At 48.6% G+C, this 24,572-nt stretch overlaps 1 protein-coding gene across 2 annotated transcripts in view; it reads right to left on the bottom strand.

The window, feature by feature from the left end:
• The window catches only part of VPS41 (VPS41 subunit of HOPS complex), a 183,511-nt gene that overhangs the window by 51,338 nt on the left and 107,601 nt on the right, over positions 1–24,572 (bottom strand). For both annotated transcript variants that reach the window (XM_020964498.2, XM_078152047.1), the window contains 3 exons: positions 16,201–16,320; positions 14,636–14,782; positions 11,410–11,476 (listed from right to left, as the gene is read on the bottom strand). In XM_020964498.2, the coding sequence (XP_020820157.1) occupies positions 11,410–11,476; positions 14,636–14,782; positions 16,201–16,320 (334 nt within the window). The remainder of the gene's footprint in view (positions 1–11,409; positions 11,477–14,635; positions 14,783–16,200; positions 16,321–24,572) is intronic.

The raw sequence follows: 24,572 nt of genomic DNA, 5'->3' as shown, positions 1-24,572 counted from the left end.
TCAAACCTGTACAGCCACGTCTGAGCTTTGGGAAGATTAGTCTGCGTTCACAGAACTGGACGAGGGAGTGGCTATGGGCTGGGGAGGGATGGCCAGGTTAGATGGGAGGAGGGTGGTGCCCTTAACAATAACAGAAAAGTTAGCAAGGGTGGAGGGTTTTAGGGGAAAACAACTATTAATAATCACAAAAGACTACCATGAGAAGAGCAAGCAGTGGGGCCTAAGCAGTGGTCTGAGAGGTTTGAGAAGTGAGGCAGATAACAGGCAAGATGGGGAGAGGCTGCTTAAACATCCAGACAAGAGGAGGAAGAAGCGGGAAATGGACGAACCTGCATTCAGTTAGAAGGCCCCTAATCCACCTCAGACGGGCTCTGAGGGTGTGAACTGTTAATTAAAGGCAGGTGAGCATGTTGGCTGCTCCTCCTAAGCAAAGGCAGGAAGACCAGTAAATCACTAGGCCTCACCCGGGAGCGGAGCAGCCACCAGCACCACACAGACGGCCACGAGGGCCAGCCTCGAATGTCACTAGCAAAAGTGACCGAAGAGCAGGCCTGCAGCCAGCAGAATCTTTAAGTGGTCCACAAAGGGTGGGGAGCGCTCATCTTTCTGCAGTGGCTGAATACTATGTCTATACAAAAGGCAGGGTACAGGGTGTTAGTCTGGGAAGAAAAGGCAGAAAGAGCCCTCCAACTTAACTGGAAGAAGGAAGTGTTTCTTGAAAACATCGAGGGAGGATTTCAAGATAAAAACAAAGAGGACAACAGACACGGCTCTTTGGTGACCGAGGACAATCAGGACTGGACTGGGATGGGGGCGGAGGGGGGTGCCAGTGGGAGAGGAGAAGGAGGGCCTGGGGATCAGCACAGTCATTTTGTAAAGTAATTGGGAATTATGCCAATCAAATGACCTTTGACCCAGAAATTCCACTATCAGTCACGTGCTCCAAGGCAGCCACTGCTATGAACATGACGAATAGAGAAGATCTACAGGGAAGAGCTACACGAACTGATGCAGAGTGAAATCAGCAGAACCACGGAAACAGCAGACACAACAATTACAGCCACGTCAATGGAAAGAGCAGCCACGAACCAAACCAGGTGAGAACGCTGTGGAGCGACGATGAAGCCACCTGGCTCTGCGGAGGGTGCAGGGAGGCCCCAGCTGAGTGTGGGACCCTGCACATATCTTCGGACTGTTTCTGGGTGTACTGATCAGTTTTTTCCTTTTAATCTTTTTCATCCTTAAACATATAATTTGTCATATGGAATAACTCTCTGGGAGGTAGAGGGTCAATGGGGAAATTTAGATGATGTAAAAATACAAATGATACCAACACAAACTCATTTTAAGAAACAACACACGGCACTTCTGAAACATATGAATGCCTTCGACAGAACTGGGTAAACCCTTATCCAGGCCTCCCTTCGTTATTAGTTTATGAACCAACATTTGTGTAACACAGCAACGCGTCATCTTCTAACTCCTGAAGCTCTTCACAATCATATGGCAACTACAACAAATGTGGGACAGAGACAGCTCCTCTGTGGGCTCAGCTTGAGATCTCACGGCTCCCTCCTCACTCTTTCAGGGCCTCCTATGAGCCAGGCACTGTACAACAGGGATGTGACGATCCAACAGAATGGCTTATGTCTGGGACACAATGCACGCACACATAAAGAAGAATTCAACATTTTTTTTTGAGGTGGGGCTAGGCAATGGGGTTAAGTGACTTGCCCAAGGTCACACAGCTAGTTAAGTGTTATGTGTCTGAGGCCGGATTTGAACTCAGGTCCTCCTGAATTCAGGGCCGGTGCTCTATCCACTGCACCACCTAGCTGCCCCTAGAATTTAACATTTTAAGAGTGGGCCATGCTTCCTCTCAGGGCCTGGCCTAATCGTTTCCCAATAATGGCTTTACATTCACCTAAAGTTCCCCATCCCTCAACCCAGCTTTGCTAAGAAGCTGAGAAGCCACATTTACAAGAGTGTTTGCAATTTATAACTCACTCCATCTACACTACAGAGCTACAGAGCTCCTCATTTACGGCCTGAACCCACTGTGCCCTTGTTATCACGCTTCCGGGATCCCAGCCTCCCTCTGCCCAGTGTCAGGGGGTCATCCCCCCAAAGGGCCATGGGATCTATGTGGAGGGCTGGCCTGCTATGGTGATGAGACATTCTTGTGCTGTTACAGCGGCTTTAGTTTCATAAATGTCATGCTTAGTGACAATTACAAAGGACAGATGACTAAGCTCCCTTAGTTTTCATCCTTGGGAAGACACAGGGCAACCCTTGAGGACTCACCGTGCGTGCGTGTGTGTGTGTGTGTGTGTGTGTGTGTGTGTGTGTGTGTGTGTGTGTGTTGGGGGGGAAGGTTCTTCTTTTAAAAAATCCATATACTTCAGCTTCATTAATTCCTTGTAGGTCACAGTCAATTAAATATAATTTCAAAGACTTTTAAATAAACGTAGACATTTCAATCAAACTGACCATCTGATCTAGGAAAATCTAACCAGACTTGTCAGCAACAAAAAGAAGGAACTGTAAATGTTCTGTCGTAGGCCAAGGTTAAGGTATCTACCTTTGGACAATTAATTCCTCAAGTCACCTGCCTGCTCGTTATCAGAGTGACAATGCAGAGAAGCCGTACCATCCAAGGGGGGAAAGACTCCTTGGGGGGCAGATAATGGATAGTTCTCACCACCACCTGGGATAATCCCCTAACACCTACTTTACCACTGCTATTAACTACACTTCTCTAAGTTTCAAAACCCAATCTGTTGAATTTTCTTCTCCTTAGGCTGACAAAAGAACAGATCAGTTACAGAAAACAATTTTACTCTATGGGACTTTGATGACGGGAAGAAGAAAAAGGGCTCTCTGAGACTGATGAGATCCAGGGTCTCAGGCAGGGTTCAAAAGGGCTTGTCTGCAGAGCCCTGGGGGTCCCTGAGACCCTTTCAGACAGTCTGAGAGGTCAACAGTATTTCTGTAATAGTATTATTATATTATTATTATTAAAATTATATTATTATTAAAAATATTCCTCCCTTTTCCAACTACACATGTGTGTGGGGCTGGATTTTCTTCATGTATTTCAACCAAAACAATTCATCACAACAGACTGAATGCAGAAACAGATAGGAGAATCCAGCTGTCTTCTATTAAGCTGGACATTAAAGAGATTTCTATATAAAACAATGCCACTCTTACTAATTGTTTTCGTTTTGGTAAATATGGCTATTTTTCCTAAAAACATATTATGTTACCATGTAATGAGTTTATTATTGTTACTTTAAAAGGACTTAAAGAAATATTTTTTAAAAAATTACCCATTTTAATGTCTAATACAGCAAATATCAACAGATACAACCACACAAACAAAGTCTTCGTAGTCCTTGATACTTTTTCAGAGTGGAAAAAGCCCAGAGAACGAAGTTGGAGAACATCTGGTCTGGAAGCCTCTTCTTTTTCATCTCTCAACGTACAGAGGGAGAGATGCCTGGTTCCAAGGAACTGGGCTTCTCTAGACCTTCACTGTATTTCACAATTTTTACTATCATTATTCAAAGCAACACACTGAAGGCAAGTTACTAACCCAAACCGATCTGGCACTTTCAAGGTGGCAAAGTGCCTGATATCCACCAGCTGCCCTGGGAGGCTGAGACCAGGAATATTATTGGCCTCACTTACCAGACGAGGACACTGGACTCCAGTGACTGGCCCGTGGTCACACAGCTCACAAGTGTCAGAAGTAGTACTTGAATTGGGGGTTTCCTGACCCCATACCCAGCCCTCTACATACAATACACCCTGCCTCTCATGTATGGCTAGAACCTCAGGAAAAAGCATTGATCTGGACTACAGATGCCAGGCTGCATGCTAGGCACTGACCATTACCCCAGTCATAGCTGCTGTACCACGTAGGTGTTTTTCTATTCAAACAGAAGGCAGCTGGGTGGGGGACAGACAGAATATTGGATGTAGAGTCAGGAAGACCCAAGTTCAAATCTTCCCTCAGATAGTTATGGGCTGTAAAGCCCTGGGCAAGTCATTAAAGCCCTCGACCTCCACTTCCTCATCTGGAAAATGGGGATAATACTAGGACCTATCTCACAGAGTGATCATGAGGACCCAGTGAGAATAACACAAAGCACTTTGCAAACCTTTAAGACTGTCTAAATAGGAGCTCCTACTATGCTCACTGCTCCTGATAGATGCATTCGGGCCATAAGAGCATCCAGAGAAACGTCAGGGGTGTCTGGCAGCAGAAGGAGGCATCACTTTATTCCTGAGTTTTAGCCCCAGGCCTACCACAGTTCTATCCACACGTGGACACAATGCTTTTAAATTGTAAAACAAACCCTTGTAGTGCCACCGACTGGACTGCTTCCTTCAGACATGAGTCACAGGCGGAGTCCTCCAGCCATCCTCCAGAGTCTGTACTTGGCACTCATTTCCAAATGAGTCAAAATCTGGGCTTTAACTTATAAACCCTTTCACTGATCATTTTACCTTAGTTACTCTAGAGTTGCTACAATTATTCTAGGTACTCCTGCCCCAAACGGCCCAAATCAAATCTGAGGAAAACGAGATGCTTCCTGAAAACCCAAACCTTCTTGCATGGGGGCATATGGGTGTCTACCTGTAATCCTGCCATCCTTCCCATACAGGGAAGCTGAAGCCAGTGCATCTCTAGGGCTTGGGAGCAGTGCGCTGTAACAGGCCGGGGCTGATCAAGGGTCCATACCAAGTCCGGCACCAATCTAGTGAGACCCTGGCAGTGAGAGAGGCCATCAAGGCCGTCTAGCACAGGACAGCTAGTCCAGGTCCAGATTGGATTGGGTGAAACTCCCACGCCAATCAGAAGTGGGCTTGGGCCCATGAGTATACACTGAACTTCCAGCATGGGAGATACACAGAGACTCAGTCTCAGGTGGAAAAAAGACTCATATCTCTTAAACTTCATTCTTCCAGCGATCTGAAAAAGCCCAAATGTATGACCCTATTCTTTGAAGAACTGAGGCTCACATTCTGAACAAAACTTATCACGAAATTAGGAAATTAAGTGCTTTTTGCTGATTTAGGCTTTCCTGATTTTATATTTCAAATGTCTAAAGTTCAAATTATGTTTACATACCCATTACACAAAATTGTAAAACAGTTTGTAATATCACAAAAAAGATCTAGACATAAGCCAAGAACACATAATTCTACATGGAGCTGAAGAAATAAACAGTGAAGCTCAAAGTGAAGTTTGAAGAGAAAAAAACCAAAGATGATTCTGATCGCCTATCATGTGGAGGGTCCTTAAGAGAAAAGCTCTTCAATAGTATAATAAGCCAGCTAAGTCTTTGCTAAAAATGTCAAACGAGGGAGACAATCCATCTTAATCACATCCACCGGAGAGCCGGCAAACCCCAGAGTAAAGCCCAATGCTACCAGGCAGGGAAACAGGAAAGCTAGACCAGAAGAACAATCCAAGGTCAGGAGGGGCTGTGCCCTCTGCCTCCCATCATCTATGCTCAAGTTTTCAGTTTTTAAGCCAATGTCCTGGCAAAATCAGAGCCTGGAAACAGGCTGACCTTCTAGGAGGCCTTGCTCGATTAGAGAGTCCATTTAATCTATGGGGAACAGATTCTGATCAATCCAAAATATGTCCTCACTTGTGATTTAAAGGTACCACAGACTTTAAAAAGCTGACTTTCCAAGTAATTTTTCTGATGATTGTTATTCTAGCATCTCTCATGAGAGAAAGTTGTATCCTACGGTGGATGTGAGGACAACCATCACCACTGGACCCTTGGGCTGAGACTCGGTGACCCCCAGACGGGGCAGGCCTGGCCCCTTCAGATTAGCTCCATTGCCCAACAAAACCAGATTTCACTTCTGAACTCAACTTCATAAGTGCAGAGAAAACGTCTGTGAAAAGGTCCAGGAGACTGCCTTTGGGATAAAATGAGAGCACTGAGCTGGAGTGAAAAGGAAGAACGGCTGGAAGGCAAAGACAAAGCAGGTGTCCCCACGCCATCAGACCCTTCCTGCCAACAAGAATGCTGGCCTACTTTCCCTTGATCCTCACCTCAACCGATGGAAATCAATGCCCATCTCTGGCAAATTTACATGTAAGCCATTTCTTCCAACAGGTCTCCTTTCTCTTTCCTACTCCCTCAAGTCCTCTTCACTGAGCTGCTCTGCCCCTGCATAGGAAGCTGACTGATCATTCATCACTGTTTCTTCAGGGGAAGAAATGACACTTCCCTTTTATGTACAGGAAGAGCATTTCAACCTGCTGTTAGCAGCAGCAGTGGCTCCGTGTGAACAGATGCTGCTGCTCTGGGCTAGACCCACGACCCTCACTAAGGGGGCCAGAGCCAGGAGCTAGCCAGGCCCACAGTCGTCAGAGCCCTGGAAGACTCTAGAAGGCCAATGCAGGCGCTGGTAGCTTCACAGAAGGAGAAAGGAAGGAAGGATGAATCATGATGTGGAAAACTCTGTCCTTTCTTTTCAAAGGGGGTCCGGAGATGGGGAACGGAGGACAGTGGGGAGGGTGGGCAGCAGCAGTACCCCTAGACTCTTCAACCCTCCTGGCCAGGTTTATACTTTCATTTTACCCAAGCCTTCTTCCTCTTATCCATTTTCACCTTGTTACATCCAGGAAATCCTGGCTCCCTCTGGAAGACACAGCATCCCAGGGTACCCATGCAGTCCTGAGGATGCCTTAATGCATCATCCTGATGACGCCGGGCCAGAGGGAGGCAAGGCAGAGCCTCCTTCTGCTGCTGGCACTCAGCAGCTTCTCCAACCTGAGGCGCCCTCTGCCTGCCTACATGATGTGGTCCAGCCACCCCTGGTGGCTCAGTCTTCTCTATCCCCATCCTGCCCCTCATGCATTGGGATCTTCAATGTACCTGCTGATATTCACCTTCAGTATACTGCCCACCCATTTCATCAACCTCCTCACCTTTATGACCGTCCTCTGTGTCAACTTCCCATTCCCAAAACCACCATTAAGCCCAGTGCTGGGCTCAACATGGCTGTCACCACTGCCCGTTCCCAAGACCACCATCAACCCCAGCTCAACATGGGCTCAACATAGCTGTCACCACTGCCCGTTCCCAATACCAGAATCAACCCTAGCTCAACACAGCTGTCACCACTACCCGTTCCCAAGATCACCATCAACCCCAGCTCAACATGGGCTCAACATGGCTGTCACCACTGCCCATTCCCAATACCAAAATCAACCCCAGCTCAACATGGGCTCAACATGGCTGTCACCACTGCCCGTTCCCAAGACCACCATCAACCCTAGCTCAACATGGCTGCCACCACTGCCCATTCCCAAGACCAAAATCAACCCTAGCTCAACATAGCTGTCACCACTACCCATTCCCAAGACCACCATCAACCCCAGCTCAACATGGGCTCAACATGGCTGTCACCACTGCCCATTCCCAAGACCACCATTAATCCCAGCTCAACATGGGCTCAACATGGACGTCACCACTGCCCATTCTCTGCTCCCCTCCAGCCCAAATCTGCTGCCTCTATGACTGTGAACCCTGAAATTTCCCTCTCTAATCACAGCCTCTCTCCCTCTGCCTTACTCTTCCCAAACCTACTCACCCCCATTGGAAGCTCCTGTCATTATACACCTCCCTGTTCTCCTGGTAGCAAGCAGCAGATATCTCTGGCCTCCCTCCACCATCCTGACCCTATGGAGGACCAGTTTAACTACACATTCTCTTCCACCCTTGAATCCCTGCCTCCTGTCTTAGGGCTACTCAGGTGTGGCCAGAACCCAATTCCGGGGCAGGCCCGTCGTCTGTCTTCATCTCTCCTGCTTCTGGGTTACTGGATTGATAGAAGAAGCCAGAGGATTGGGTTGCCTGGGTTTCCTACAAGCTTGGTCCCCAAGCTCAAGTGGGCCTTCCTTACTGCTCCACAGAAATCTTTTTATCCTGTCAGAGCTGCTTCATTATCCTGTCCTTGAAGGAATTTTTCTAACCCTGCCTGGCCACCTTCAAGCCCTGAAATGGCAGCTACTCTCTCAGCAGAGCTCCTCCTCATGGGCCAAAGCAAAACAACCGAGGCCACTTCTTTTGTCTCCCGGACTCCACCCCCCCCACCCCCCCACAATGTTCCTTTCTATCCTTTCTGGTATATGATGAAAATGTGGCTCCTCTCCCTGGAGAAGCCAACCCACTATACCTGTGCCCAGGTGTCTCTATCAGCTCAGGCTCAGGTTTGTGTCCCCCCTCCTGCCCCTACCACTCTACATATATACACGAATGCACATATAATACACATGTGCACACACATACACACGCAGCACACAAAAACACCTACACATATGCATGCACACACAATCTATGCATAATATAAACATCTATTGACATGGACACACATGTAAGAACAGGGGCGTAGATTCAGTTTCGCCTAGAAGCCTCATTTCCTGTTCTTTTTTGTACACTGACATGCATGTTTGTTGACCCTGTTAGGCCCCTCGGGCACAGTCAGCATCGAAGGCCCACCCCAAGCTGCCTCCAAACCCCTATTCTGCCCTTAGTCTGCTGTCTTGCCATCACATACTCCTTCAGTTAGCTGACAGATACAAATGGCGGAAGGGGAGGGGACAGCCGTACGTACAGGAGAGGAAGTGACAGCTGAGCACAGAGATAATCCCAGGGGAGTAGAAAGAAGAACCATGACAAAACCCCCCGAGGTCTGAGGGGGCTCTGGGAGAGTGCCTGAGTCCAGGCAAAGCTTTGATGGCCATTACTCAGGTATGCTGCAGAGGGCCCTTCTAATTGGGAGAGGCTCAATAGCCCCCGAGTATCGTCACCTCCCCCCCCCCCCCCCCCCCCGGCACTACTGCAGGTGTGAAAAGGAACATTTAAAAGGATGGAACCATTCAGGAAGCTCTCCTTAACTGGTCACTAAGGCAGACAAGTATGTCATACAGTTTAGAAAGATTTTCATCAGCTGTAGGAAAACTGACAAAAGCCTTAGACCAGAAGAGTCCATCACACCACCCCTCCTGCCTCCAGGGAAGAGCAGAGGGGCCAGAGGGGCCACTCCGTCTGGCGCCTTTGTAAAGCACTTGGCACGGTAGTGCCTGGCCATAGTAGGAGCTTAATAAATGCTTCTTCCCCTTTCTCTTTGAGGCAAGGGGACAAATGCCATTCACCTGTGGCAGGTCTCCTGTCTGGTGTCCCAAACGAGCGCTCCACACTTGAAATGACTCCACCCTCCATCTGGCCATCGCTCGCCCATGTTCATAAACTCTGAAATTCCTCCTCACCTTCAGTTCTTGCACCTCCAAGCTCTGCGCTCGGTCCTCACCTGGACCTGCAATCCCTGGACCCCTGGTTCTCTCCCAGACCATCACCCCTGCACTGGCTCTGCTTCTTCCCTCCCCAGCCCGACCCTTTGGCAGGTCAGTTCATGCCTGCATCCCCTGCTCCTTTACCCTAATGAAGACCTTGCCCTGGTACATCCCAACCCTGAATGACACCTGCCTTCCACTCCCACGTCCACCCGGCTGACTGAAGCTGGGGAACGCCATGAAACCACGGGCACTGCGTTCACCACAAGTCTGTTACACACTCTCCACTGGGCCCTCACTACAGCAAGGCAATCCTTTCATGCGACCCTACCATTCACTATCCTACCTGCTACAACAGCTTTTCCCAAGCCTCTGCATCTTTCCTTGAATGCCCTGCAGCCCCCTCTACCCTTACCCTCTCAGCTAGAACCTTGTTTCACTGCACTCACAGAAGGCTCCCTCTTCTCTCCTGTTCCTCATCTCATGTTACCCAGATGCCGTCCTTACCTGTGTTTCTCATGAAATTCACCTGCCTCTTCTTCTGACTAAGGCAAACCCTCTCCATGCACAAGTGAGCCCACTCCATCTTACCTTCTCCAGTGGAATGCCCCCCGCCAACCCCCACAAATCTCTCATCTCTGTCTACTGGCTGCTTGCCTACAGCTGATGAACATGTCCACGTCTCCCCAACCTCAAAAAGCCTCTTCCTGGGTCCGTCCATCCCCACCAGCCCTCATCTAACACTCCCCACCCCCCTGCAGCTCAACTCCTTCAGAAGGTTGTCTCCCATTGATGCCTAAACTTCCTTTCCTCTTGCTTCCAACCTCATCATTCAACAGAAAGTGCTCCATTCAAAGTATCCAACAGTCCTCAGACTGCCCAATCTAACGGCCTTTTCTCAATCCCCTTCCCTTCCGACCTCTCTGCAGCCCATGGCACTTTTTGCACCCACCCCTCTCTAGGTGTTCAGGACACTTCTCTCTCCTGTTCTCCCTGCACCTCTCTGATCGGTCCTTCTCAGTCTCCTTTGCTGGATCTTCGTCCAGGTGACGGACCAACTGTGGAGACACCCCAAGGCTTTGTCGTGGCCATGTCCCTCCACACTATTTGACTCACCAGCTCCCATGGATTTAATTATCATCTGTCTTGATGATTCTCAGATCTATTTGTCCAGCCCCAACCATTCTCCCAGCCTCCAGACTGGCTATTCCAACTGCCTATTGAACACTGAGAACTGGCTGTCATAGAGTTATTTTTCTTCAGATTTACATTCTCTTCCTCTCACCTTCCCGTCCCACAGAGAAAGCAAGAAAAACAAAACTCATTATAAACATGCAGCTGAGCAAAACTAATTCCTGCACTGCCACACCCACACCCCCCCTCCCTCCCACCATGCTTCAGTCTGCACTCTGAGTCTATCACCTCTGTCTAGAGCGGGGCAGCAAGTTTCATCATGAGCTCTCTGGAATTGTGGCTGGCGATGCATCATGTGAATCAGAGTTCCTAAGGCTTTCAGAGCTGTCTGTCTTCATGATACTGTCACCCGTTTTAAATTGTTCCCCTGGTTCTGCTCACTTTGGTCTGCATCAGTTCACGTAAATCTTCCAGTAGTTTCTCTGAAACCCTCCCCTCCATCATTTCTCATAGTAAAACATCCAATCCAATAAACACGTGTCCAACACTGAACCCAATATCCTCTCCCCAAACTCTCCCCTTTTCCTAATTTCCCTTTTACTTCTGAAGTCATCACCACCATCATCACCACCCATTACCCAGGCTAGATCACTAACACGTTAAAATGGAGTGAAAACCACAGCAAACCAAATTCATCATCCAGAGGAGGGCTAGCTATTAAATAAGAGCAGAAAAAAAGGAAACACATTCAGGAAATGTGGAAGCCTAAGTTTTGCAGACTTTGAGACGACACTTTCCTGGTCTTGGGTATCACACCCTGCTGTTCCCAAGGCACCGGATGAAGAAAACTGCAGAGCCACAAGGCATCAGGGCGATCAGCACCTAACAAAATGCCCTTCACTTCACAATGTTTCACTCGTCAGAGACAATGGGCAGAATCCTACCTATTTCAACGTAACGGTTTGGTAAGTCTCGTATTTCACTGGCATGCCGTTCCTTCACCGAGCAGATCTGGAAAAGAAATGTAGAGGCCATTGGAGTCATTGCCATTTGCTGGAGACGTCCCTGACTAAGGAGCCCAAGTAGCCTGGATAGCTCAACACAACTCGGCGGCAATGGTAGCACAGCATCGCCAATCTGATTTAAGAGGCAGCTTCAAAGGAAAGCAGGCAAATGACACGGGGACAGAAATAAGAAAAGTCCCTCTCGCCAATTATTCATCCAAAGGTCTATTCATCACAGTCAGAGAGAGCAGATGACTTATCCTATTATCTTGTGTGACTTCTGATGACTACCATTCCTGGAATACTGGTCCATTCCAGGGCCTCCTTTTGCAACAGCCTGGTCAAGCCTGGCAGAGGCTTCCATGCGAAATCCCCACTAGGTCAGTCTGGGGAGGGTTCAAAGCAGAACTGGTGACTCACATATTGTGAATGTAATTGTTCTGCAAAACTGGATTACCCAAAGAAAGTGCGTCTACAGAGAAGTCTTTAGAGTTCTCTAGTAATGAACATTGATAGGGTTTCTCATTCAGTTTTAAACACTGAAACCGTTTTACTACTGAAGACTCCATTTGTGTGGATTAAAGAGAGTTCTGAGTTGTGCTCCCTCACTCACATGAAGACTCTCCCTTGGTCTGCAGGCCTTCATTAACAAGGCTGAGGTTGCTATCCACTTTGTCTGCTACACACAAGGTGTTAGTTATCCTGTAGCAGTCAGGGCTCTGATACCAACCACGCTCAAGCCCAGACAGACGGGGCACATTTACAGGAGAAGTTGTCACAGGAAGAGTTACACTGTGTGGTTATAGAGCAGAGCTGAAACTAGCTAGTCCAGATGGGGTCTGAGCCCCTGACCTCAACCCTTGTGAATGTCAGGCCTTGACCAGCTGAGCTAAGCAGACCTGGGCAGGCCCCACCCAGAAGGACCAATCCCCATCTCCTCCCTGCCTCCACGGCTTTCATCAGAGCCTTTCTCTCCTTCCCTGCTCTCCCTGTGTGAATACCTCTCCATCTATAGCTCACTCCAACTGAAGAGTCTCAGGAACTCAGAGCTCTTAATTCAATGATGATAACAACCAGGCAGAGTACAAGGTGTGGAAGTGGACTGGGCAAACAGCTCTGGATGCCAGTACCTATGGGCAAGCAACCATTCTGAATATTGGAAGAATGACAGGAAAAAAAGAAGAAAGGGAGAAATGGAAAGTCCTTCAGGGCAATCAGGAGACCTGGATTCGAAGCCCGTCTCTGACGGTACCTGCGTGCTCATGGGCAAAGCACTTCCCCTCCCCAGCACTCTGCTTCTTCGTCTGTTACATGAGGCGGGTGGGGTGGTCAAGATGGCCTTAGACGCTCCATCTGCCTCTAGACCAAGGGGCCTATTCCCATGAATAGACAACGTTCAAATGTCTTACAGCCATAAGGAGACAATCTCCAAAAATTGACTTTGAAGTTAAAGAATTTGCATTTATGACAATGGAGTCCCTCAAAAGAACTAACATACTGTAAACTGAACAGCCATTTTGGTTAACTTTGCTTTGTTTCTAAAGCCTTAGAAATAAGTACTTCTGCTCACCCCCATCCTACCACCCTCAAAGGAAGGGTTGGCCTGACGGTGGGGGACAGGAGGCCTGGGCCTGCACGTGCCATTAAAGGTCAGTCTCTGTGACCATCAGTGAGCTACTGCCTTTTGCAGGCCTCAGCTTCCTGCCTGTAACATGAAGGGAGGCTTCGATTGCCACCAGGAAAGAGCCTGGCTGGAGAGCCGCGTGGAGCCTGTTACTGGTTTCATCTTCATCTGTGTGTGTGCATGTAGGCCGAGGGCCCATGGAGAAGGTAGCCAGCTTCTCAAGGCCGCATCCTCTCCCTCCCAGCTCCGTGTAGACAGCCATACTCATGCTCCAGTCCCTCTGGAGAGTGGAAGAATGGCACATGGCCAGTCCCCAGTGAGCATCTTCTAGGAACCATAAACCTGCTATCTCTGCAGATGAGTTCTCTCTGTCACCCACCAGAGAGGAAAACAAAAACATACTTTTAAAAAACTATAAGTCCCCTATGGGAAGCAGGACGTGTATATGTGTGTGTGTGTGTGTGTGTGTGTGTGTGTGTGTGTACATGTTCCTGTGTACGTGCGCGCACACACACACACACACACACACACACACACACACACGAGTCTCTGTACCATTCCACACATTCTCCTCTTCTCCTCAGCCCTTTAGCTTCATGCCTCCCTTCACTAACTCACTAACTTTCAAATAATAGCCCCATATCCCAACGATCAGTAAACCAAACACAAGAATCTAACATAAACCCAGCCCCACCCTAGGATGAAGCTCATTAATATTTTAGAATACCCTGGTGCTTCTTGGTAATCATGCCCATTCGAATGTGTTCTGCATTATTCTTCTTTTCCAAAGCAGATGAAACCACACAGCAGCTGCTCCATCCATGGAACATGAGATGTCTTGTTTTCTTGGTAATTAACAGTCCCCTATGGGTTACAGCCCTGGTCAAGGCACTTCACCCTTTGAGGCTTCTGTGAAATGGGGCCTCAGGCTCGAAGATCTCTAAGCTCCCTGGGAGCTCTAAACCTCAATAATTCTGCTCATCCCAAGATCTCCTTCTTACCCACTTTGTCTAAGATGACTTCCAGGTGGGCCAGGGAGCTGACAGATGTGACCTGATGGCCCCATGTGACCCACATGCAAAGGAGAGCTGATCCCTCCAACATTCTCAAACTTCATTTCAGCCACTGGCTTCCACCTTCTACTTCCTCAGACCTTTATCAAAGCTACCAACGATACACGTAGAAAGGGCACCGATGTGATTTTCATCATTTTTAACTGGCCCCAAGAACTCTGGTGAACCAAGAAAGGCAAGGAAGGGAAGCAGCAGTGGAGAGGAGAAAGGGAAAGTACTGTCAGCTTAAGATTTAAAAAAATCTCTTGCCACTGAAAGGTACAGTGAAGCAAACACATCCAGCCGACGCTGCCCCGTGCATGTAGGACACTGAGTCCCGGACAGATTCCTCGAGGCCAGCCAACCACAGTCACGTGGCTGGGGCTGTTCTTTCAGAAGTCACGCGCCCTCCGGCTCCCGCGGGTCCATCTGCCTCCATGGGCCCCTTCCTAGAGGATCCCCAACACCAGGGCAGAGGCGAATTCTGTACCTTGACCGAGGCACCCCAGCCAATGATGAGAGTGACGTGATCCTTCCAGCAGAGGCTACAGGGATACATATCGGGGCGAAGGCTGATGTCATCTCGGGGCACGTTGGTGATTCTCTGCTTGGATACGATGTCAAGAATCTTTACACCCTGGAAAATAAAAAGAGCCACTGTTCAGAACCACCCACCTGCCCAAGGCCCATGACTGCGGAGGACTCCTATAATGCTGCAGTCCCAGAAATAAGGACTGGCTGGCTTACAAGCCCAGGAGCTTGTGGATGGTGTCTAAGCTGTAGGAAGCAGCTAAGTGAACAGGCAGGGGGAGGATGCCACCACGCTGGGATGATTCCCAGAAAAGGACACAAACATGTGTGCTGGACCTGGATTCGGGTTGGGACCATCTACTCTCAGGCCTTCCTGCCTAGGCCTCAGGTCCATCCTGGATTCAGTGAGCCAGCCAAGCTCTTCCAATGTCCCTGTTCATCTGCTCCCATAATGTGGACCCCACTCTCCTCAGACATACCCCACACATGCACTACCCCCATGGCACACTTTTCATTCCAGGACTATTAAAGGCCCCTAATCAGTACTTCCCCCTCCCCATTACTAAAAGCCAGCTCTGGGGATCCAAAGAGAAGATGATGTTTGTGGGTCTGGGCACATCTTCACACAGGATTTTTTTTTCTTTTATCTGATTTTTGTCTTCCCAGGAAAGAAAATTATATCAGTGGGATCACATAGATAAAATGATTCCTGTAACAAATCAAAGTGGGACAAGGGGGACAGGGCAGGGGGAGGAGACATCAGCCTCTGTACTTCTCAGATGAGAGGTGGCCAGATAATGACCCAAACATACTTTTCTCCCAGAAATAGGCAGTTCGCATTCTTAAAAGAAAACAAAATGAACAAAAACCCTTCATCTTACAACAGAGAACAAACAGCAACAGCAGAAAACAGCCTCCATCAGAAGCAGAAAATTGCAAGGAAGCAGGTAAGAAAGAAGCCTGTCAAAGGCTAAAAAGGCTCTTGTCTCTGCATCTGGCCCAGGAGGCAAAGGGCAGCGATGGCCTGGGCTGAGGACTTGGGCTGGTTAGCACCAGCAGGGCTGAAGGCTTCCTGAATGAGTGACCAGGCCTCCACCACAGAAAACAACCAAAATCTGCCTCTGGGCACATTTTACGATAAGTAAATGTGAAAATGTGTAGACAAAATGGCAAACTGACCTTCCATCCCACCACACGTCCCCAGCAGAGGCTCCACAGAAGCACCTGCCACCCTGGTCTGTTTTGGGCCCTGTCCTGGTCTGTGTCCCCGTGGTTGCCCACCTTGGGTTAGTGGGCAAATGTTTATTGCCCAGGCTCCTTGACAAATGCTTGGCTGACATTCCTCAGGTCACCTTTCATTTTAGCCTCAGGATCCTTCCCAAAATGCGTTCAGGGATGAGATGGGGCTGACGTGTCACTTGTAGGTCTGTTTCTGTGTCTTTGGATGCCAGGAGCCTCTTCTCTATTCCATACAATGGGAACATAACTACACTGTTCTTACAGTAGGCTGGGCATGATACTTACCATATTATTGGCCCAGGCGATTAAATTTCCCTTCCATTTCACGTTTCTTATGTTTCCTTCCCCTTCATGCAAGACAGAAGATTTCCATCTGCTCATCCAAGACCGCTCAAACAATACCAACTATGGAAAAATGTCACAAAAATGAGGAATGTGAGGCATGAAGGCAAAGTCAAATGGTAGACTGCTCAGGTTGGCACGCTTATGGACAGAGAGCGTGGCAGAGCAGAGTCAGAAGACCTGGGTTCAAGTGCTGCCCTTTGGGCATACTAACAGCCTGAACATGGAAAAGTCAGAGCCCCTCAATGACGCCATCTCCTCATCTGTTAAAAACAAGAAGGGGCTCGAAGCCTAAATGATTCTAAGGTCCCTGTGATCCTCCTCACCTCCTCAGGGGCCCCAGACCAAGGTCATAAGAGGGTCACTATCAGCAGAATGAACTTTTAACATGGGGTGTTAGCTCCTTACAATGACAAAGTCACAGGTTTGAACCAAAAATACATTGTATGGCTACAAAAATAAAACAAAAATCCCATTAACCAAATGAGGAACTTTCTTCCACACCCCTGACCCATAAAGACACTAGGTGGTACAGTAGATAGAGTGCTAGATCTAGAGTCAGGAAGACCTGAGTTCGAATTTGGCCTCAGACTCTTACTAGGCATGTGACCTTGGGCAAGTCACTGAACCAGTTTACTTCAGTTTCCTCATATGTAAATGGGGGCTAATAATAGTGCCTGCATCTCAGGAGTGTTGTGAAGTTGAAATAACATCTGTAAAGCACTTCCCAAGCCTTAAAGTATTGTGGCAAAGCTAGCCATCACCATCATCATCATCATCACCATCATCATCATCACCATCATCATCCCATCACCACCACCACCATCACCACCATCATCACTGTCACTATCACCATCTTTTCACTTTATAACTTTAGTCTTTTTAAGGTTCTTCTTGAGGTTGGGATGGTGGGGAGACAATCAACATAAGAGACCAAGATGGAACCAGTAGAAATCTACTCCAAAAGGGACTTAGCTTTCCTCCCTCTCATGCCCTCTGCACTAAAGGGAGAATTCCTCCATGGCAAAACGATCCCCTGTCATTTCTCAAAGCTGGACTGACGAACATTTTCAATTGCTCTGAAGACACTACCACGTGCAGCCACAAGATGGCACCAAAATACAAAGATTCACTGAAAACATTTTTGAGTCTGATACCAAAGACTGGAAGGGGAGAAGTGTCACATGGAATGACTAGAACCTCATCATTTCCCCAGCGACAATCATCTCCCTGCCACAGACTGAATGGAAAAGCCCACCATGCTTCATTAAACCCACCCAACGGATGTGCAGGCCCAGCTCCTTTGGTTTACAGTGGAACGGGTTCTGGCCCCTGGGGAAGCCAGCCACAGCTTCCACAGAGAGTGGAGATTTTCAAGAAAAGGTCACAGTGGGCAGGTAGCGAGACAAGGCGGCTCTGGACAGTGGATCTCACAAGGGCCCAAACAAAGGAATGCGCAGGTCATTCCTGGGGCCTCCTCCCAGGCCAGAAGGGGCAGGAGAGGGAAGCGGGAATGAGCCTTCTGCTCCTCACTCTGCGTGTCCCATAGAAAGAGGTTCATACACAGAGTATGTGACTAGAGGTAGCATTAACTGTAGATTCTATGGGCTTAGCTGCTTCATCATTCAGAAGGCAATGTCACGAGGCCATTTTATAGGATCTCAATCTGCCCGTGGCAGAAGCCCTCACTTGCCACGTAGAGAGGTCGTGTCTTCCTTCTGGAGACCCTGGGGGAGCAGGAGTCCCACGGTCTTATCACAGGACCTCCCTCCCACTGCCACAGGGGCTGCCATGTGAGAGGGAACCCAAGATACTCCACAAGTTCAGGAAGGGGGGATGAGAGCCACACAAATAATTCAAAAATGAATGAGAATGCCTAAGTGTGTAAAATAAGAGCGAGGAGAAGGGGGGTGGGGGTGGGGTGAGGCAATTCAGGAGAAGGAGGTAGGATCAGAGCTGGGTCCTGATGGACACCAGAGATGAAAGAGGCAGAGGTGAGGAGGAAAAGCGACTGCCTGGGAAAAGACAGTTTAAAAACAGAGTACGGAGCTGGAGCACTGAGGAAGGGTGCAAGTGTAAGAAGACTGGAGAGGGAAGAAGGGAACAACCAGTGACAGGCTTTAAGTGCCAGAGGGTTTTATATTTGACGGGGAAGGTGTCAGGGAGGCACAGAAGTTTACTGAGGAAGGGGTGAGACCCGCACTTAAAGAAAATCACTTTAGTGGCTGAGTTGAGGATGGATTGGAAGTGGTGAGGCCTCAAGCAAGGAGCCCAACTAGACAGCAAGCGCAACGATGCCAAGGAGCAGGAATGGGACTTGCGGGGGGGCAGTCGTGTGAGCGGTGACAGATATAACAGCATCTTCAGGTGCATGAGAGTGAGCAGCCAAGGACGACTCTGAGGTTTCAGGCCTGCAGAGCCACAAGGACAGCTGCGCTCTGGGTGAGAAGACCAGAGATACAATTTGAGCCCCCTGAGCTCCGGAGAAGAGCCTCGGGCTAGGTCTGCCACCCTGGGAATGCTCTTCATCCAGGGGACAACTCACCCCACCAGAGCGGGTCAGGTCAGGAAGCAAGGAAGCCCAGAGGGGGAGGAGCAAAGGCCCAGGACCAAGCCCTGAAGAGCACTCCCAGTGGATGCAGCTGGCCTGGCTGAAGGTCCAGTAAAGGAATCTGAGAAAGGGAGAGGAGAACCAGGAGAGAACAGGGTGGTGGAATGGTGCCAGAAGCTGCAGAGGGGTCAAGAAAGATGGGGATTAAGGAAAGGTCATTAGATTGCCCAGTTCAGAGATCATTCACAACTTGGGAAAGAAGAGCTTCAGTTGAATGAGACTGGAAGCCAAAGTGTAGGGATTAAGAAGAGAGTGGGGGAGAGGATGGCGCCGATTGTGACAGCTTTCTCAAAGAGTCAAGTGGAAAACGAGCTTTTAACAGTCACTAGCTTCCTGTAGCCTGGGAATTCAGTATATTCAAACAGGGCCTGTTTCAATTAATCCATGAACATTTGTTAAAGACTTACTTATCTGTCAGGCCTGTGCTAGGCACCGGGGATATAAGGACATTACACAGGGGGTGGGGCATGAGTTCATATATACATGTATGTATGTATGTATGTATGTATAGGTATATACAGATATGTACAAGTATATATATATATATATGTGTGTGTATACACACACATAAATAGAAATTTATATGCAGATATATATATATATATATGTATATATATATGCAGCATAAGTAATTGCAAACACGTTTCATCTGTCTCTATCTGCAGCACAAAGATAAATGCCCATTGACTGACTGAGTGAGCATGACAGCCTACTGGAGGGTTAAGCATCGAGGGGATGGCTTGTGGATACAGCCCTGACCTAGGCACAAAACCACCTCTTTTTAAATGTCCAACTAGGCAGAATCTCCCAATTCTAACTAAGGAATTGGTAATTTCTTTTTCTTTCTTTGTCCTGCCTGCCATCTGGTGGCAATGCCAAAAAGAAATGGGGTTTGTGAGGTCTGACTCACATAACAGAAGGGGTAAGGATAAAGTAAAAACACAAGGTCACAGCAGTACCCGTGCTGACCGTGCTTGGGAAGTTCATAGGGCAGAGATGCAGCTCTGGATAAGCTCAAAAGCTTCAAGGAGAATTAAGAAATACACAGTGTCTCAGTGGTGTCGATCAGATCACTGATTTCACTGGAAATGAAGACACCTGGGGAACAGCTTCCTGAAACTGGAGTGTCCAGTAGCCCGATTTTCCTCTGTACTTCAGGCCCCTAACAAAGCTACCTAGAGACAGATTATCGAGCATGAAAATACAATTTCCCAGCAGAAACACCATGTTATTTTTCACTACCCTGGCCATGCCAGTGATCTAGGAATGGGCAGAGGCTGCAGAGACCTGGCCTGGGCATCAGGAAGACCTGGGTTCTTGTCCCACCTCTGACACCCAGTGTGACTCTCTAAGACCCTAAGTTACAGAGAAGGTTTGTTCACATGGACTTCCCTCCATCAGTAAAATCAAAGGCTCCATCCCTACTCGATGGGGTGGACATAGGTGTTCTGGCTGCTGTCTCTGCAGCCCTAGGCTACATATATTTTGGTCAATTCACCACTTATCTTTGCTTCCACCAGAGGGCAGCTAGGGAAGGAAAAGAGTTGTGAACTGATCAGTTCCAGATATTATCCTAATCTCCCAGCAGACCTATCACCAACCACAAAGCCCCAGGTAGCCTCTGGTCCAGGTTAGGGAAACAAAGAAGTCTTTTTCCTTCCAAGCTCTGGTATTTCTTTTGAGAAGTATACTGTAATTCACTTTATTCACAAGGCTTGTTCTTAAAAAGCTTCATGTCAATCAATTTTCTAAACTGAACAAAACTTCCCCCGACAATTTCCAAGATGCTCCTGGGTTCTGATCACTGTCGATCAGCGGCGGTTTAAAGGACTTTAGGTTGAAGCCCCGACTCCCCCAACCTTTCTCAAGCAGCTAATGGAAGGAACCTTTTTGTCATCTGAATATAATTGACCTCAGTCTCTGTTGTCAAAGTTCTTTTCTGGGCAGACTGGCACTTATGTCAGTCATTTCAAAACTGTATGGCAGAGAGCAAATGGAGCTAACTGACAAATATTGATTTCTGCTTACACATATTAAACCAGGGAGGTCTCCTGGCAGAAGAGAAAGAGCCCTGGCCTATGGGCCGGGAGTCCAGGGTTTGGTGCTGGGTCAGTCACTAGCTAAGTGGGCCTGAGGACAAGTCCCTCAACTTTGTGGAGCCCTGGCTGCTTTTCTCCCCGGTAAAAGGACTTTCCCACGTTTCTTTCAGCTCAAAAACCATGTTTCTCTGTGGCCCGGGAGCACAGCACATTAATAGGGAATTTTCCTAAGCCAGTGCTGGCATCCTAGGGAGCATGGAGCCTTGCACAGGCATAGGCTCCTAGGACACCGAGGGCACCCGGTTGTACCGGTGTGGGAAAGGGATGGCTAAGGCAGCATGGAACGAGTCTACCCAGGCCAGGGCAAAGGTGTGTGTGAGGAGGCACAGGAACACTCTGGGCCAGAGGAGCGGGCTGGGGTCACCCTCACAGGTTTCATGGGCCTCTGTATTGGCTGCCATGGTCTCAGTACTCCACCACAGTGGGGATTCTTGCTTGTCCACAGCTCCAGAACTATGCTAAGTCACAGGGAAAGCCAGCGTCTACACTACGGTGGGCTTCCCAGTACAAACTGTGCCAGCTGGGCTGGCTCCCAATGGCCCATCCCAAGGAAACAGCATCTCTCACTGGGCAGGCCTAAAATCAGTCTTGGGCTGTACAGCCATCTCTCCCTAGAAGCCAAATACATTATTAGACAATTTACAACCACAGAGTTATCTTTACTAGTCTTGCAAAGTAGGTCAGCATTTGTTGTTCAGCTCTTTCAGTCACGTCTGACTCCTCATGACCCATCTTGGGGTTTCTTGGTGAAGATATGGCAGTGGTTTAGCATTTCCTTCATTTTACAGATGAGGAAACTGAGGCAAACAGGGTGAAGTGACTCGCCCAGGGTCACACAGCAAGGATGTGTCTGAGGCTGGATTTGAATTCAGGTCTTCCTGACTCCAGGCCCAATGCTCTATCTACTGAGTCGCTCAGCTGTCTCCAGGTCAGCATTACTCTCCTTATTTTGCAGAAAGGGAAACCCCGACACAGAAAGACTGAAGGATGCTTTTCAAGGGCGCAGAGATGGGAGTCAGCAGTCCCGGTCAGCTTCCACTGGACCACAGTACCACTCAAACTTACTTTCTTAAAGAGTCTCGGGAATGAAAATGCTCCCATTACTCAGATGTCAGAGGCTAGGTACACTCCCACATCTACACCTTCACTTGGGGCATTCCTCTAAGAATGACCTCTCACACCTCTCTCCCTACCTGGCTCCTACCGAACCCTCAAGGCCCATTCCCAGGAAGGGCCCCCCGATGGCCTCTCTGGCCACAGCGCTCGCTCACGGCTGCAACGCCTCTTACGTCTGCTGCCCATGCTGCAACAATGAGAGCAGGTTGTCCCACTCCCTAGCTGCTTGTACTTTTTTCAATGCTGCATTCCCTGTCCAACACACACACCACATGCACACACACGTATGACAGGCGTGCAGACACACACATGTACTCACTCACTCTCTAGAGCCTAGCATAGAACCTAGGCAGTATTTACTGACTGAGTCATAAGGAGGAAACATGACATCTCAGCAGTCTGCCTTCCTCTTGGTAAGCAACAGATGTCAACAACAATAACATTTTCCTCTAAGAGTGAACCTGCTAAAAAAAGGGGCGGGGGGGAGGGGGGAGAGTCACTGATGGTCCTGGAAAGCAGGCTAAGGGAAGGCCTCTGGGACCTCCAGCCACACCCATATGAGATGCAGCAGGGTGCTGTGGGAGAGGAAGCCGGCTCTGCTCCCAGAAGCCACAGGTCCATGTTAAGGGGTGACCTGACCTTCCACCACGCTGGGCCTCAGTTTTCTCATCTGTAAAATGAGGGGGTCAGACTCACTGACCTCGAGGTCCCTTCCAGCTCAGCATCCACAAACCTTCTTTCAGGCCTAGTCTTTTCCACGCTGCCTGCCTAGCAGGACCAAGCATCCTCACTGAAAGAGCAACAGCTGAAGACTCGATGCAATTCAATGATCATTTGATTAAGGGCCAGCTGCAGACAAAGCCCAGATGCATGGCCAGGGAGGCCCCCAAGCGGCAGACGTCCCACTGCTGAAGGCCTGCAGGTCATGTTCCCATCCCCTGGCAGGGGCAACATCTGAACCCCGGGGAAAGCAGAGGGCTCTGCCCTGTCCTCTAGGTCCCAAAGGAAAAATGCTAAAACTTATTCTACTAATTAATAAGCACAGTTTCAGAAATACTCCTTATATCTGGCCTAAATCTCTTACTGAAATTGAAGCCTGTATCTTTCCTTTTGGCCCCTACCATGTCGGTTTCCCTTGGCGTTCATGGCATCCCATTCCGAGGCTTCTCCCTCCCACAGGCTGGCCCTTCCTTGGGCTCTCTGTTCGGTGGCCCCCACCCCCTGCCCCAGGGTTTGTGCCTCACGATGCCCCTTCCCAGTCATGACCTCATTCCTCTCCACAGCTCCAATGATCACCCTTCTGAAGACACTCTCACCTAATCTCCAGTCCTAACCAGGTCCATGCCTCATGTTTCCAATGGTCTACTAGAAGTCATCTTCAACTATAAGGCCTACCGCCCCCTCAAATTCAGCATGTTTTAAAAGCTCACCTTGCTCTCTTCTAGGTCAGCTCCTCATTCTATTTTCTCTACCACCACCTTCTCTGGCACGCAGGTTCAAATCCTCCAGGCCATCTCCCTAATCCCCCTCACAACCCATCCATCAGTTAACAAAGCTTATTGCTTCCTCCTCCACCATCTCTCAGCCTTGTCCCTTCCTTTCCTCTCCTACTGCAACCACCTGGGCTCGGGTCAGATCCTCAACTGTTACTATATAAGTTACGGTAATAGTTTTCTAATTGATCTTCCTGCCACAATGTATGTCCTCTCTAACAGACCCCTTACACTGTTGCCCGGTCACTTTCCAAACGTCTGCATCTCTTCAACTAAGACAAAACAAAACCAATAACCTCTCCAAGTAGGCCTAGCACGGCCACGTGTCCTCTGGACCACATGCCACAGTAGCTGGGAGCCTTCCATGGGCAGGAGAGTGACTTCATTAGCCTTAGCACCCCAATACCTGCGGATTTCAACCAGAACGGGTGAGAGGCAGAGGTGCCAAGAAAAACAGACACGTTTCAGCTGCACCAGTTTAAAAAAGGATTACAGAGCAACTGCCTTACAAACATTCCCCTAATTTAATGGCAATGAATTGATATGCCTGGATTTCTACTGATATTTAATAAAATCTATTTCTTTCTCCTTGCCAAAGAGCCTGTGAGAGCCCAACAGAGCAGGCCTGAATGCTCCACAAAGCATTTTCGAGGGGAAGCCACTGAGTGTGATTTCCTTAAAAGCAGCTGGTTAATTTATTTGGTTCATCTTCCCCATCTCTGTAATATTGAATTGCCATTATCACAATGCTGAGAGCAATTTAAACTCAGTGGGAGCTAAGTACTGAGAAAGGAAAAACAGCTTCCAAGAGGACACTTTCTGTTGTTGTTGCTGGAGAAAGTATTTCCTGTAAATCTGCCTTCTGGCAGTTGGCGCTCACAGGACTGCTACTTCACCAGGGGCAGCCGGCACGCCAGCAACCACCCTCCCTTCATAATAGACTTTGTTCCTCCACAAACCGTGTGTGACGGTAAATCTAGCTAACGCTTGGTCGCC

Source organism: Phascolarctos cinereus, unplaced genomic scaffold (genome assembly GCF_003287225.1).
Source record: "Phascolarctos cinereus isolate Bilbo 61053 unplaced genomic scaffold, phaCin_HiC Scaffold_4;HRSCAF=312, whole genome shotgun sequence".
NCBI lineage: Eukaryota > Metazoa > Chordata > Mammalia > Diprotodontia > Phascolarctidae > Phascolarctos > Phascolarctos cinereus.
The sequence above is the reverse complement of the archived record's forward strand: the minus strand, read 5'-3'. Positions and strand labels throughout refer to the sequence as shown.